The sequence below is a fragment of the Rattus rattus genome, chromosome 13, assembly GCF_011064425.1.
Source record: "Rattus rattus isolate New Zealand chromosome 13, Rrattus_CSIRO_v1, whole genome shotgun sequence".
Lineage (NCBI taxonomy): Eukaryota > Metazoa > Chordata > Mammalia > Rodentia > Muridae > Rattus > Rattus rattus.
In genome coordinates, this window is record NC_046166.1 from 12,689,654 (window position 1) to 12,699,696 (window position 10,043).

Genomic DNA, 10,043 nt, shown 5'->3' on the forward strand with positions numbered 1-10,043 from the left:
TTCACCACATGGTCCAAGACCAATCAGGTCGTCAGGCCTGGCAGCACTTTCCCACTGGAACATCTCACCTCAGACGGTCTGCAGATCCTGGGGTCTAGGGCTGCAGAGATGCTGCTGCGGTTACGAGCACTGCTGTTCTTACAGAGGCCCACATGGGGTTCAAAACTATCTATACCTCCAGTTTCAGGGGATCCAATGCCCTCTGCTGACCTTCTCGGGAACCAAGCAGACACAAGATGCACATACATACATGCAGACAAACACTGCACACATAACATAAGTGAAAAATAAGAAAGTAAATAATGTTTTAAGTAACCAAGAAGGCCAGGTGTGGTAGCACAAACATTTAATCCTATGGGAAGAAAGGAGGCAGGCAGATCTCTGAGTCCAAGGCTAGCCTGGCCTATAGACAAGTTCTATGCCAGCCAGGGATACATAGTAAGAACCTGTCTGCCTGCACTAGGACCTGAGTTTGCATCTTTAACATCCACATAAGAATGCGGGTGTCCTCACACCTTCCCATAGCCTCAGAGCACGGAGGATGAGGGCTCGAACCTAACAACGCAGGTTCAGGACTAACAAGGGCCCTGGAATAAATAGAATAAGATGGAGGTGACAGCAGTCCCTGAAGTCCCCCTCTGCCCACACTCACACGTACACATGTGCACCCCACACTCCACATGACACCTGAAGTCCCCAACACCCACTCACAGGTACACACATGCACCCCACACGACACCTGAAGTCCTGCTCTGCCCATGCTCACACGTACACACATGCACCCCACATGACACCTGAAGTCCCCCTCTGCCCACTCACACATACACACGTGCACCCCACATGACACCTGAAGTCCCCCTCTGCCCACACTCACACATACACACATGCAACCCACACGACACCCACTCACACATACACACATGCACCCCACACGACACCTGAATTACCCCTCTTCTCACACTCACATGTACATATGTGCACCCCACACCCCACATGACGCCTGAAGTCCCGCTCTGCCCACACTCACACATACACACGTGCACCCCACATGATGCCTGAAGTCCTGCTCTGTCCATGCTCACACGTATACATGTGCACCCCACACGACACCTGAAGTCCCCCTCTGCCCACACTCACAGGTACACACATGCACCCCATACTCCACCTGCTGTCCTGCTCTGACCACACCCATATACATGTGCACACACACATGCATACACACGCGCACACACATCTGTGGAGACCTGGAGCATGGCTCACACCTGTCACCCTCTCATTCTGAGGCCAACCTGGCTATAGAGTGAGACAGCCTCAAAACCCTACAGAAATGTCACAGCTGTGAAATGACAGGGATGCTGTCACCCTGTGCCTGACAGACACCCAAGGTGGGCACTCTTCTGCCTAGTCTCTGTATGTGGAGTTTCTTAGCAGCTGCTGGCCTGTGTTCCTGTCCTTGCATCTGTTTTCACACAACTGGATCGCCATGGTCCTGTGGCATCTCATCTTTATTGTACTGAGGATTTATTGGAGACAGGGTCTTCTACAGCTAAGGCTGGCCTTAACCTCCCCAACGCTAGGAGACACATGCACTCGCCCATGCCGGTCACCTCCTGTTTCAGGAAGGTGCTGCGGCCTCACCAATCCCATCTACAGAGTCCTTTCGCCTACAAAACTCTCTCTGCCAGGTCCTGGGGCTGTGCACAGACAGATGGTTTTCACTTGTTACAGCTGCCCACAACCTAGAGGAGCTTACAGAGAGTGGGACAGTGATGAGGGTGGCAACCCTGTCTTCTTGAGAGCAGCTTGGGACGCTTCCTCTGCAGAGATCACACATGGCAGTGACAGCCCTGGTACCCAGCAGTACAAGATAAAGTGCCAAAGGGCCAGCTAGATGGCTCAGCAGGTATAAAGGTGACTGCCACCAAGCCCGATGACCTGAGTTCAACCTCCAGGACACACATGGGAAAAGGCAAGAACCAATTCCAGCAAGCTGTCCTCCAATCTACACACACACACACACACACACACACACACACACACACACACACTCACACATGCACGCACACACGCACACACGCACACACAATCACATGTACACGCACACACACAAACCACAAAGCTTCCAGCTCCTATTCTCAGCAAAGCCACCCATATCACTGGTAAAGCCAGAATATCACCCCTCAGTCCAGGCAGGGCTAGCCTGCACTACTGATTCTGTGAAAGTGGGCCTCAAATACTCCAGCCTCCCAAGCACCTAGGACAACACATAGGTGTCACCACACCTAGTGAATATGGACGTTCTGTGGCCCAGCTCCTGTGGCTCAAAATACTCAGTGTCAGCTACATCAGGAACCCAGTGCTCCAAGCCAATGGCCAACAAGTGACACATACATTACCTTCATCAGCAAGGCCACGCCCACCCTCCTTCCTTCTGTGTCTAGAAAGTTTGGTCAAGAAGACACTCCAGTCACCCCATTGCTCAGGCTAGCCTTCTCATTTCCACCCCACACACGGCCCCAGCAGTCTCCAATGGCCGTGCTGTCATCCCATGTGGCAGAGACACCTGTGTTCAGGGTGCAATCCCCAAGGGGCCAAGAGGAGAGGATCCCATGGTCCAGCAGACAGGCTCTATCAGTCCCCCTGATGCCTCAGAGGGGCAGGCACAAGCTGGTGGACCCAAGATGTGTGATAACCATCAAAGGGGCCAGCAAGATGACTCAGCAGGCAAAGGGTAAAGGAGGGCTTGCTGCCATGCCTGATGGCCTGCCTATGACCTCTGGGACCCACCCACATGGCAGAAGCTAACCAGCCCTACAGAGTTATAGCACAAGCATGACTCTCAAGATCAATTAAAATGTCATCATGTTAAAAAAATTAGGTAAAGTTGTCATGTTTTACTTTTTTGGTGTGCACACATAAAGATGTACATGTGTGTGCACGTGTGTACACACATGTGAGTATAGACAGTCCAATCTAAGGCATTGTTCTTTAGGAGCCTTCATCTTGTTTCTTTTTCAAGACAGGCTTTCTCTATGTAGCCCAGGCTATCCTGGAACTCCCTCTGTAGACGAGGCTGGCCTCAAACTCACAGAGAGCCTCCTGCCTCTGCTGGGATCGAAGATATGCATCACCACCATGCCTGGCCAATTTTGATTTTTAAATTATGAGTAGTGTGTGCAGCTGCATGTGAGTTCAGGTGCCCAAGATCCCCTTGGAGCTGGAGTCACTGGCAGTTGTAAACTGTCTGCTGTGGATGATGGGAAATGAACATGAGCCCTCAGCCAATGCTGGTACCACAGAGCATCTCTCCAGTCTACCGTTTCACTGCGTGGCTAGACAGGCTGGGGTGGGTGGAGCCTTGATATCTTCCTGGCTGAGTTCAGTGGCCTCAGTGCATGCTGGGGACCAAGTCCCTGGGCTTTTTGACAAGCACTTCACCTTACTACATACACCATGACCTCAGCAGCTCCCCCCCACACACACACCACACACACCTTTCTTTTTTCTTCTCTCTCTTCTTTTCTTTTCTTTCTTTCTTTTTGAGATTTGCCTTGCTTTATGGCCTAGGCTATCGTAAAGACCTCACACTCACAGCAATCTCCCTGCCTCAGCCTTCAGACTGCTGAGAGACAGGCACGTGCGACTGTACCCACCTGTTACATATATTCTGAACTCAGGTTCCCAGGCTTGGTGGACAGCACTTTTACCCAGCGAGCTCTCACCAACTTGCCGCATTATTAATGAGGAATGGGCCATGGATGGTTTGAGTGTGGGGACCAACTCCACAAAGACAGAGGGCTGTGATCCCAGAACAGCTGTACCCACAGGGAGGGGATGTGGCTCAGGCTGCTGAAGGACCAAGCTTCTCTAGGGCAACAAAACTGTTCTAGAAGACAGTGGTATGGTCACATGATTCAAGGAATAAATTTAGAAGCCACTGGTCACAAACAGACCTTACTTCTCAACTACATTCCAACCAGGCTGGTACGTCCTTTCAGGACCTGTCCTCCGAGGACTCAGGAAGCGGAAGCAGGAGTGTCCAAAGTCATCCTCAGCTACTCAGTGAGATCAAGGCTAGCCTGGGCTACATGAGACCTTGCCTCAATCATCTTTTCCACTCTCAATCCCATGAAGAAACCAGATGTCCGTCAAAACTTCAGCCATGAAGCTCTTTGCTCTGGTTACACTGCAAACATTTGACACCAACTGTATACTGACACCTACTATGTGCTAGAAACAAGAAGCAGACTCGGTTGCCTTCTAAGTGACACAAGGATGACACACTTTTTTGTTTGGTTTGGTTTGGTTTTGGAGATAAGAGTTTCTCTGTGTACCTCTGCTGCCCTGGGACTCCCTCAGTAGACCAGGCTGGCCTTGAACTCACAGAGATCTGTCTGCCTCCGCCTTCCGAGTGCTAGGATTAAAGTTGTGCACCACGATCTCCACCCAGCAGATGACACTCTGCCCTTTCTCAATGCCTTTTTCAATATGCTGAGGGAGAACACGTGTCCCCTCCTGAGGGATCTGGGGACACTGGTTGAAAGTGAGGAAGCCATCACATTCAAACGCTCATTTTGTCTATGATGCCACAATCTTGGAAAAACAAGCACCTGATTATAAAACCACCTGACCCAAAGGAGCCCCTGATGAATCAAAGCCTCACTTAAGTGCCCCTGACAGGTCACGTGGGACTCAGAACCCAGGCCTAAGGGTGTGCAGAACATGCCACACCGCAGCATCACCTCCTTGACTCTTGAGGAACATCTGACACCACACACTTGACATGAAAGGATCAGGTCCCACGTCCACTCCATTTGGCCAAGAACCCAGCAAGGCCAGACATGCTTGTCAAATGGCCCAGCCACCTGAGGCAGTCACACCCTCCATCTCAGTCTGGTGGCAGCTGTTCCCTGTCATGAATAGAGGCCCACAGCCTGGTCCCCAGCACAGAGGCTGCATGGGAACCAAGCAACCACCTCTATGCTGATTCCAAACATGGAAGACCACTCAGCTACCCAAGAGGGATAACATCTGCTCCACGCAGAAGTAGGAGCACCCAAGGAAGGAACAGGTGACGATGCTACAGTATCACCTCCTCCTCAGGTGGCAAAGGAGTGACAACTGTGCCTCAGATAACGATGAAGGGACCCCTCTCCTTTAAGTAGAAATGAAGGGTGACAACCGTCCACTCAGGTAGCAATAATAGAGACCTGTCCACTAAGCATAAAGGGTGACAACTATACCCTCAGGTAGCAACAATGGGGCCGCTTATCCACATAGATAACACAACGGGAACAACTATCCCTGAAGGTAGCAATGATGGGGCCACCTATCCCCACAGGTGGCAATGAAGGATGACACCTGCCCCACCAGGTAGCAATGATGGAGTCGTAGGTCCTATGAGGTAGCAATGATGGAGTCCCTGTACCATCAGGTAGCAATCAGGGGGGTGACACGTGTCCATTCTGATAGCTATGATGAGGGCACATGTCCCCTCCGGCAACAATAATAGATGACACCTGTCCCCTCAGGTAGCTGCGATGGGATCACCTGTCCAGTCCAAAGAGCAATCTCGCGAGCAGCCGCTCTGCACCGGCTGGCGGCGTGGGGACACCTGCGGCGGCCGCAGCCCCGCCCCCGCGTCTCTTCCTCCTCCCCTCCCTCCTCCCCTCCCCTCCCCCGCGCTCTCACCCGCGCGGCTCGCGTCAGGCTCAGGTCCTTCATGACCTCCTCGAAGGCCGCCGTCTCCTCCGCCTGCTTCTGGTTGTGCAGTGCGATCTTCTCGCTAAATTTCCGCGGATTGTTCGAAGTCGCCATCTTCTCGCCGCCTCCTCCTCCTCCTACTCCTCCTCCACCTCCTCGCCCCCCCACTCGCGGGCGCCACAGCGCAGGCGCCGACCGGGCCCACGGCCGGAGAGCAACGCGCAGGCGCATGCATGGCCCAGAGCGTAGCGCAGGCGCACCGGAGAGGCATGCGGCGCGGAGGTGGGGGGGTGTAGGTGAATACGCCTGCGCTGCCTGGGCAGTGCGTTGGGAGCCCGGGAGGGGCGTGGCTACGCAGGCGCACGGTAGCGCGCGTGGCCCGCTGGACAGCGGTCGCCTAGTTGTGGGTCCTGTCCCATCAACCAGGGACTTGAGTGGCGAAGAACTGATACCTGCATTCACTGGAATCCAGCATTCACTGAGGACTTGTAGAGCGTCTGCTGTATACCAGGGCACAGGCGTGAGCAAACAGAAGTGGTTCCTGGGCTACTGGGGTACACAGCCGGGGAGGGGAGCAAGCCTCCTACCAGGAATGGAGGCAGGGGTCCTGGGGAGAGTTCCCAGGCAGAAGCCAGGGTTCGGTCCCCAGCAACACACACACACACACACACACACACACACACACACACACACACACACACACAATTATAATAAAGCTTCAGATGGTAGAAGTGTTGCGCCTTCTAAGAGCAAGGACAGTGCTGAGTGTGATGGTTGAACCAGCTGGAACCAGGGGGATGAGAAGTTCAAACCATCCTGTGACACATGACACTGAGATTAGAAAAAAAAAAGAAAGAAAAGAAAAGAGGGGGCTGGAGAGATGAGAGATGGCTCAGAGATTAAGGGTGACTTTGTGATTCCGTGGGGCAGCTCACTCTGGTTCTAAAGTATCTAATGCCTTCCTCCGGCCTTGGCAAGAAGTTAAATACATATGTAGCATGTGCACACACACAGATGCATAAGCAAATATTTTAAATTTAAAATTAGAGCTAAGGCCAGGCATGGTGGCACGTGCCTTTAAACCCAGCAGAGGCAGGCAGTTCTCTGTGAGTTCAAAGCCACCTGGTCTACAAAGCGATTACCAGAACCGTCAGGGCTACCCAGAGAAACCCTCTCTCAGGAAAACAAAACAAAACAAAACAAAAAAACAAATGAAAAAAATTAGAGCTAGAGAGAAGGCTCCGTCATAATAGCATTGACTGTACCAAGTAGGAGGAGCTGAGTTCAAATCTCCAGCTGGGCATGGCCATGGGCCATGACCTCCATGTTAGGGAACTGCAGATAGGAACTGGCCAATCATTCTACTGAAAGATGAGCTGCAAGTTCAGTGAGAGGCTCTGCCTCTAAGGAACAGGTAGAAGGGATTAGAAAAATACACCAGACACCATCCTCTGTACACATGTACACACATAGACACACATGCAGTGCTGAAGGTGACTGTATGAAACACAGACCCACAGAGAGGAAAACAGAGTCTCAAGGTGGTAAGATTTGAGGTCCTGTGTCCAGCTGTGCCTGAAGCTGGAGACCCGGGCCTTACAGCTCCATTAGGCCATTATGTCCTTCCCAACTTACTTAGGTTGGTCTTTCCCCCCTGGCACTGCCTGAGACCACCATTTCTGTCCAGCAGAGGGGAGATGGGACACACTTCTGTGTGCCAGCTAGTTCTACTATTGTCCTGAGAAGTCAGAGGGCCTACAGCTGCCAGGATTTAAAAGAGGGCCCTGGGACTGGAGAGATGGCTCAGTGGTTAAGAGCACTGACTGCCCTTCCAGAGGTCCTGAGTTCAAATCCCAGCAACCACATGGTGGCTTACAACCATCTGTAATGGGCTCTGATGCCCTCTTCTGGTGTGTCTGAAGACAGCTACAATGTACAATACAATAAATAAATATTTTTTAAAAAGGGGGGAGGGGCCCTGGCTAGAACTGGGATCTGACTGATCCTGTCTCCCCACATGGCTTCAGAAGGCTTCAGTGAAATGTATGTGTATTGATAAACACCGGCTGTCTCTGCCACTTACTCTGGTCTGAAGGGAGCTCATCCCAGACACAAGAGAATGGAGCAGACAAGGGCTGGGAGGGAGCAGAGGTTGGCAGTTAAGAGCTCAGGACTGTGTCCTACTCATTCCATTCACCCCACAGCTATGCCAGTAACTGGGTCAGTCCCACCCCCGGGTGGTGGAACAATGGGTTGATCATGACTGGATCCATTGACCACTGCCCCCCAGGACTGATGCGGGAGATATGGGGTTCCCCTCCCTTATTTCCTCACACTTGTAATCCAAGCACTGGGGAAACTGAGGCAGAAGGATTGCATGTTCCCAGGAAGGGCTTGGAGAGATGGCTCAGCAGGTAGTGTGGTGGTCTGAATACAATTGGCCCCTGTAGGCTCACATATTTGCACACTTAGTTACCAGGGAGAGGACATTTAAGGACTAGGAGACGTGGCCTTGTTAGAGTGAGCATGTCATTAAAGGTGGGCTTTGGGGTTTCAAACACTCAAGCCAGGCCCAGGGTCTCTCTGCCTGCTGCCTGTGGCTCCATCTCTAGAACCAAGTCTGTCTGGACACTGCCATGCTCCCTGCCTTGATGATATTGGACTGAACCTCTGAAACGGTAAGCCAGCCCTGATCTAACACTTTGTTTTATAAGCGTTGCCTCGGTCATGGTGTCTCTTCACAGCAATAGAACGGTGACCAAGACAGTTGGTGCTTGTGTTCCAATCCCAGCTTCTGCACAGCAAGCAGCTCATAACCATCTGTAGCTGCAGCTCCAGGCCCAGAGGATCCAATGCCCTCTTCTGGCCTCCTTGCTCACTGTCCTCACACAGGCATACAGAAATAAATAGGTTTGGGCTGGAGAGATGGCTCAGAGGTTAAGAGCACTGACTGCTCTTCCAGAGGGCCTGAGTTCAGTTCCCAGCAACAACATGGTGGCTCACAACCATGTGTAATAGGATCCGATGCCCTCTTGTGGTGTGTCTGAAGACAGCGACAGTGTACTCATATACATACAATTAATAAAACTTTAAAAAATAGAAAGAAATAAGTTATAACTAACTAATTTAACTTTTTTTAAAATAAAATATAAGAAGTAGGAAACTGGCTCCGTGGGTAAGCATGCTTGCTGTACAAGCATTTGGACTGAGTTTGGATCTCTACATGCATGGAATAAACTAGCCGCGCTGTAACCCCAGCATTGGGGAGCAGAGGCAAGTGGATCCTGGGAGTTTGTGGGGCCAGCCAGCCTGGCGAAATGATAAAGACTGTCTCATGAGAATTAGAGGTGATAGGGATCGTGGAATGGTCCAGCCATTCTGCCCTGGTCTCTGCATGCTCACAAACAGATGCAAACCACTTGCATGGACGGAACACACTCGTACATAACTCACACAGACTCAAATTCATTCACTCACACACTCATCAGCATTGCTGTGCTAAGGACAGCCCAGCAGGTTGACCTTGCTCTGGGAAACCAGGCTGGATGGATGCCGTCAATAAAGCCTGAATCACCCAGCCACATGGCCTCAAGACCTTGCATGAAGGGAACTTCTGTGTGCGACCCTGTCTGGAATCTTTTTAGGTCTCCCCCAGTGTTTCAGCTCATACCCATCTGCCAGCCAATGCAGTACGTCCTGCGAGTGTTGGCATGGAAAGAGCTTTGCTGAGTAACTCTCTGCCTAGGAAACTCTTATTCATCCGTCAAAACCTGCCGCAAAGACTCCCTTTGCAGAAGTCCCTTCCTGATCAATCTCCAAACACTTGCCTTCCTCTGGGTCGCTCTCTGGGAGGGGAGTACAGATGCCAGAGAACACCATTTGTGATGCAGCAAGGAAGACGCAACACCGTTGGATTCTTCTCAACAGCTTTTATTGCAGGAACACCTCATTCTTGATACGGGGGACCCCAAGGAACAAAGGCACTTGCCTTAAATACAAGACAGACTGTGGCTGTAAACTTGTCCTCTGGGGATTGGTAGAGTATGAAATACCTTATTAGCATGAATATCACTCCAGTCTGATAACTGCCGGAGAAATACCAACACATGCGCATTGCAGGTGTTTATCACCAACGACCACCGGATGTCGGCGCCATCTTTAGCCGCTCCCTACAGTGCACACCTTAGAAACTGCTCGCCAAGCCTCTTGGACCTGGTTGCATGTGTGATGTGCATGAGTGTGTGTTTATGTGTGGGGTATACATAGGTGTGTGAAGTGGAAACCTCTGGTTTCTCTGGAAAGTCAGTTATGTCAAATGATGTTTTGCTGGGGCACACAGG

At 51.5% G+C, this 10,043-nt stretch overlaps 1 protein-coding gene across 2 annotated transcripts in view; it reads right to left on the minus strand.

The window, feature by feature from the left end:
• Crtc1 (CREB regulated transcription coactivator 1) overlaps positions 1-5,882 on the minus strand; it is a 55,846-nt gene extending 49,964 nt beyond the window's left edge. The window contains exon 1 of one of the 2 annotated variants that reach the window (XM_032918473.1): positions 5,692-5,882. In XM_032918473.1, the coding sequence (XP_032774364.1) occupies positions 5,692-5,817 (126 nt within the window). In that variant the 5' untranslated portion in view covers positions 5,818-5,882. The remainder of the gene's footprint in view (positions 1-5,691) is intronic. The other variant, XM_032918472.1, reaches the window with a different exon arrangement.
• Between the last annotated feature and the right edge of the window lie 4,161 nt (positions 5,883-10,043).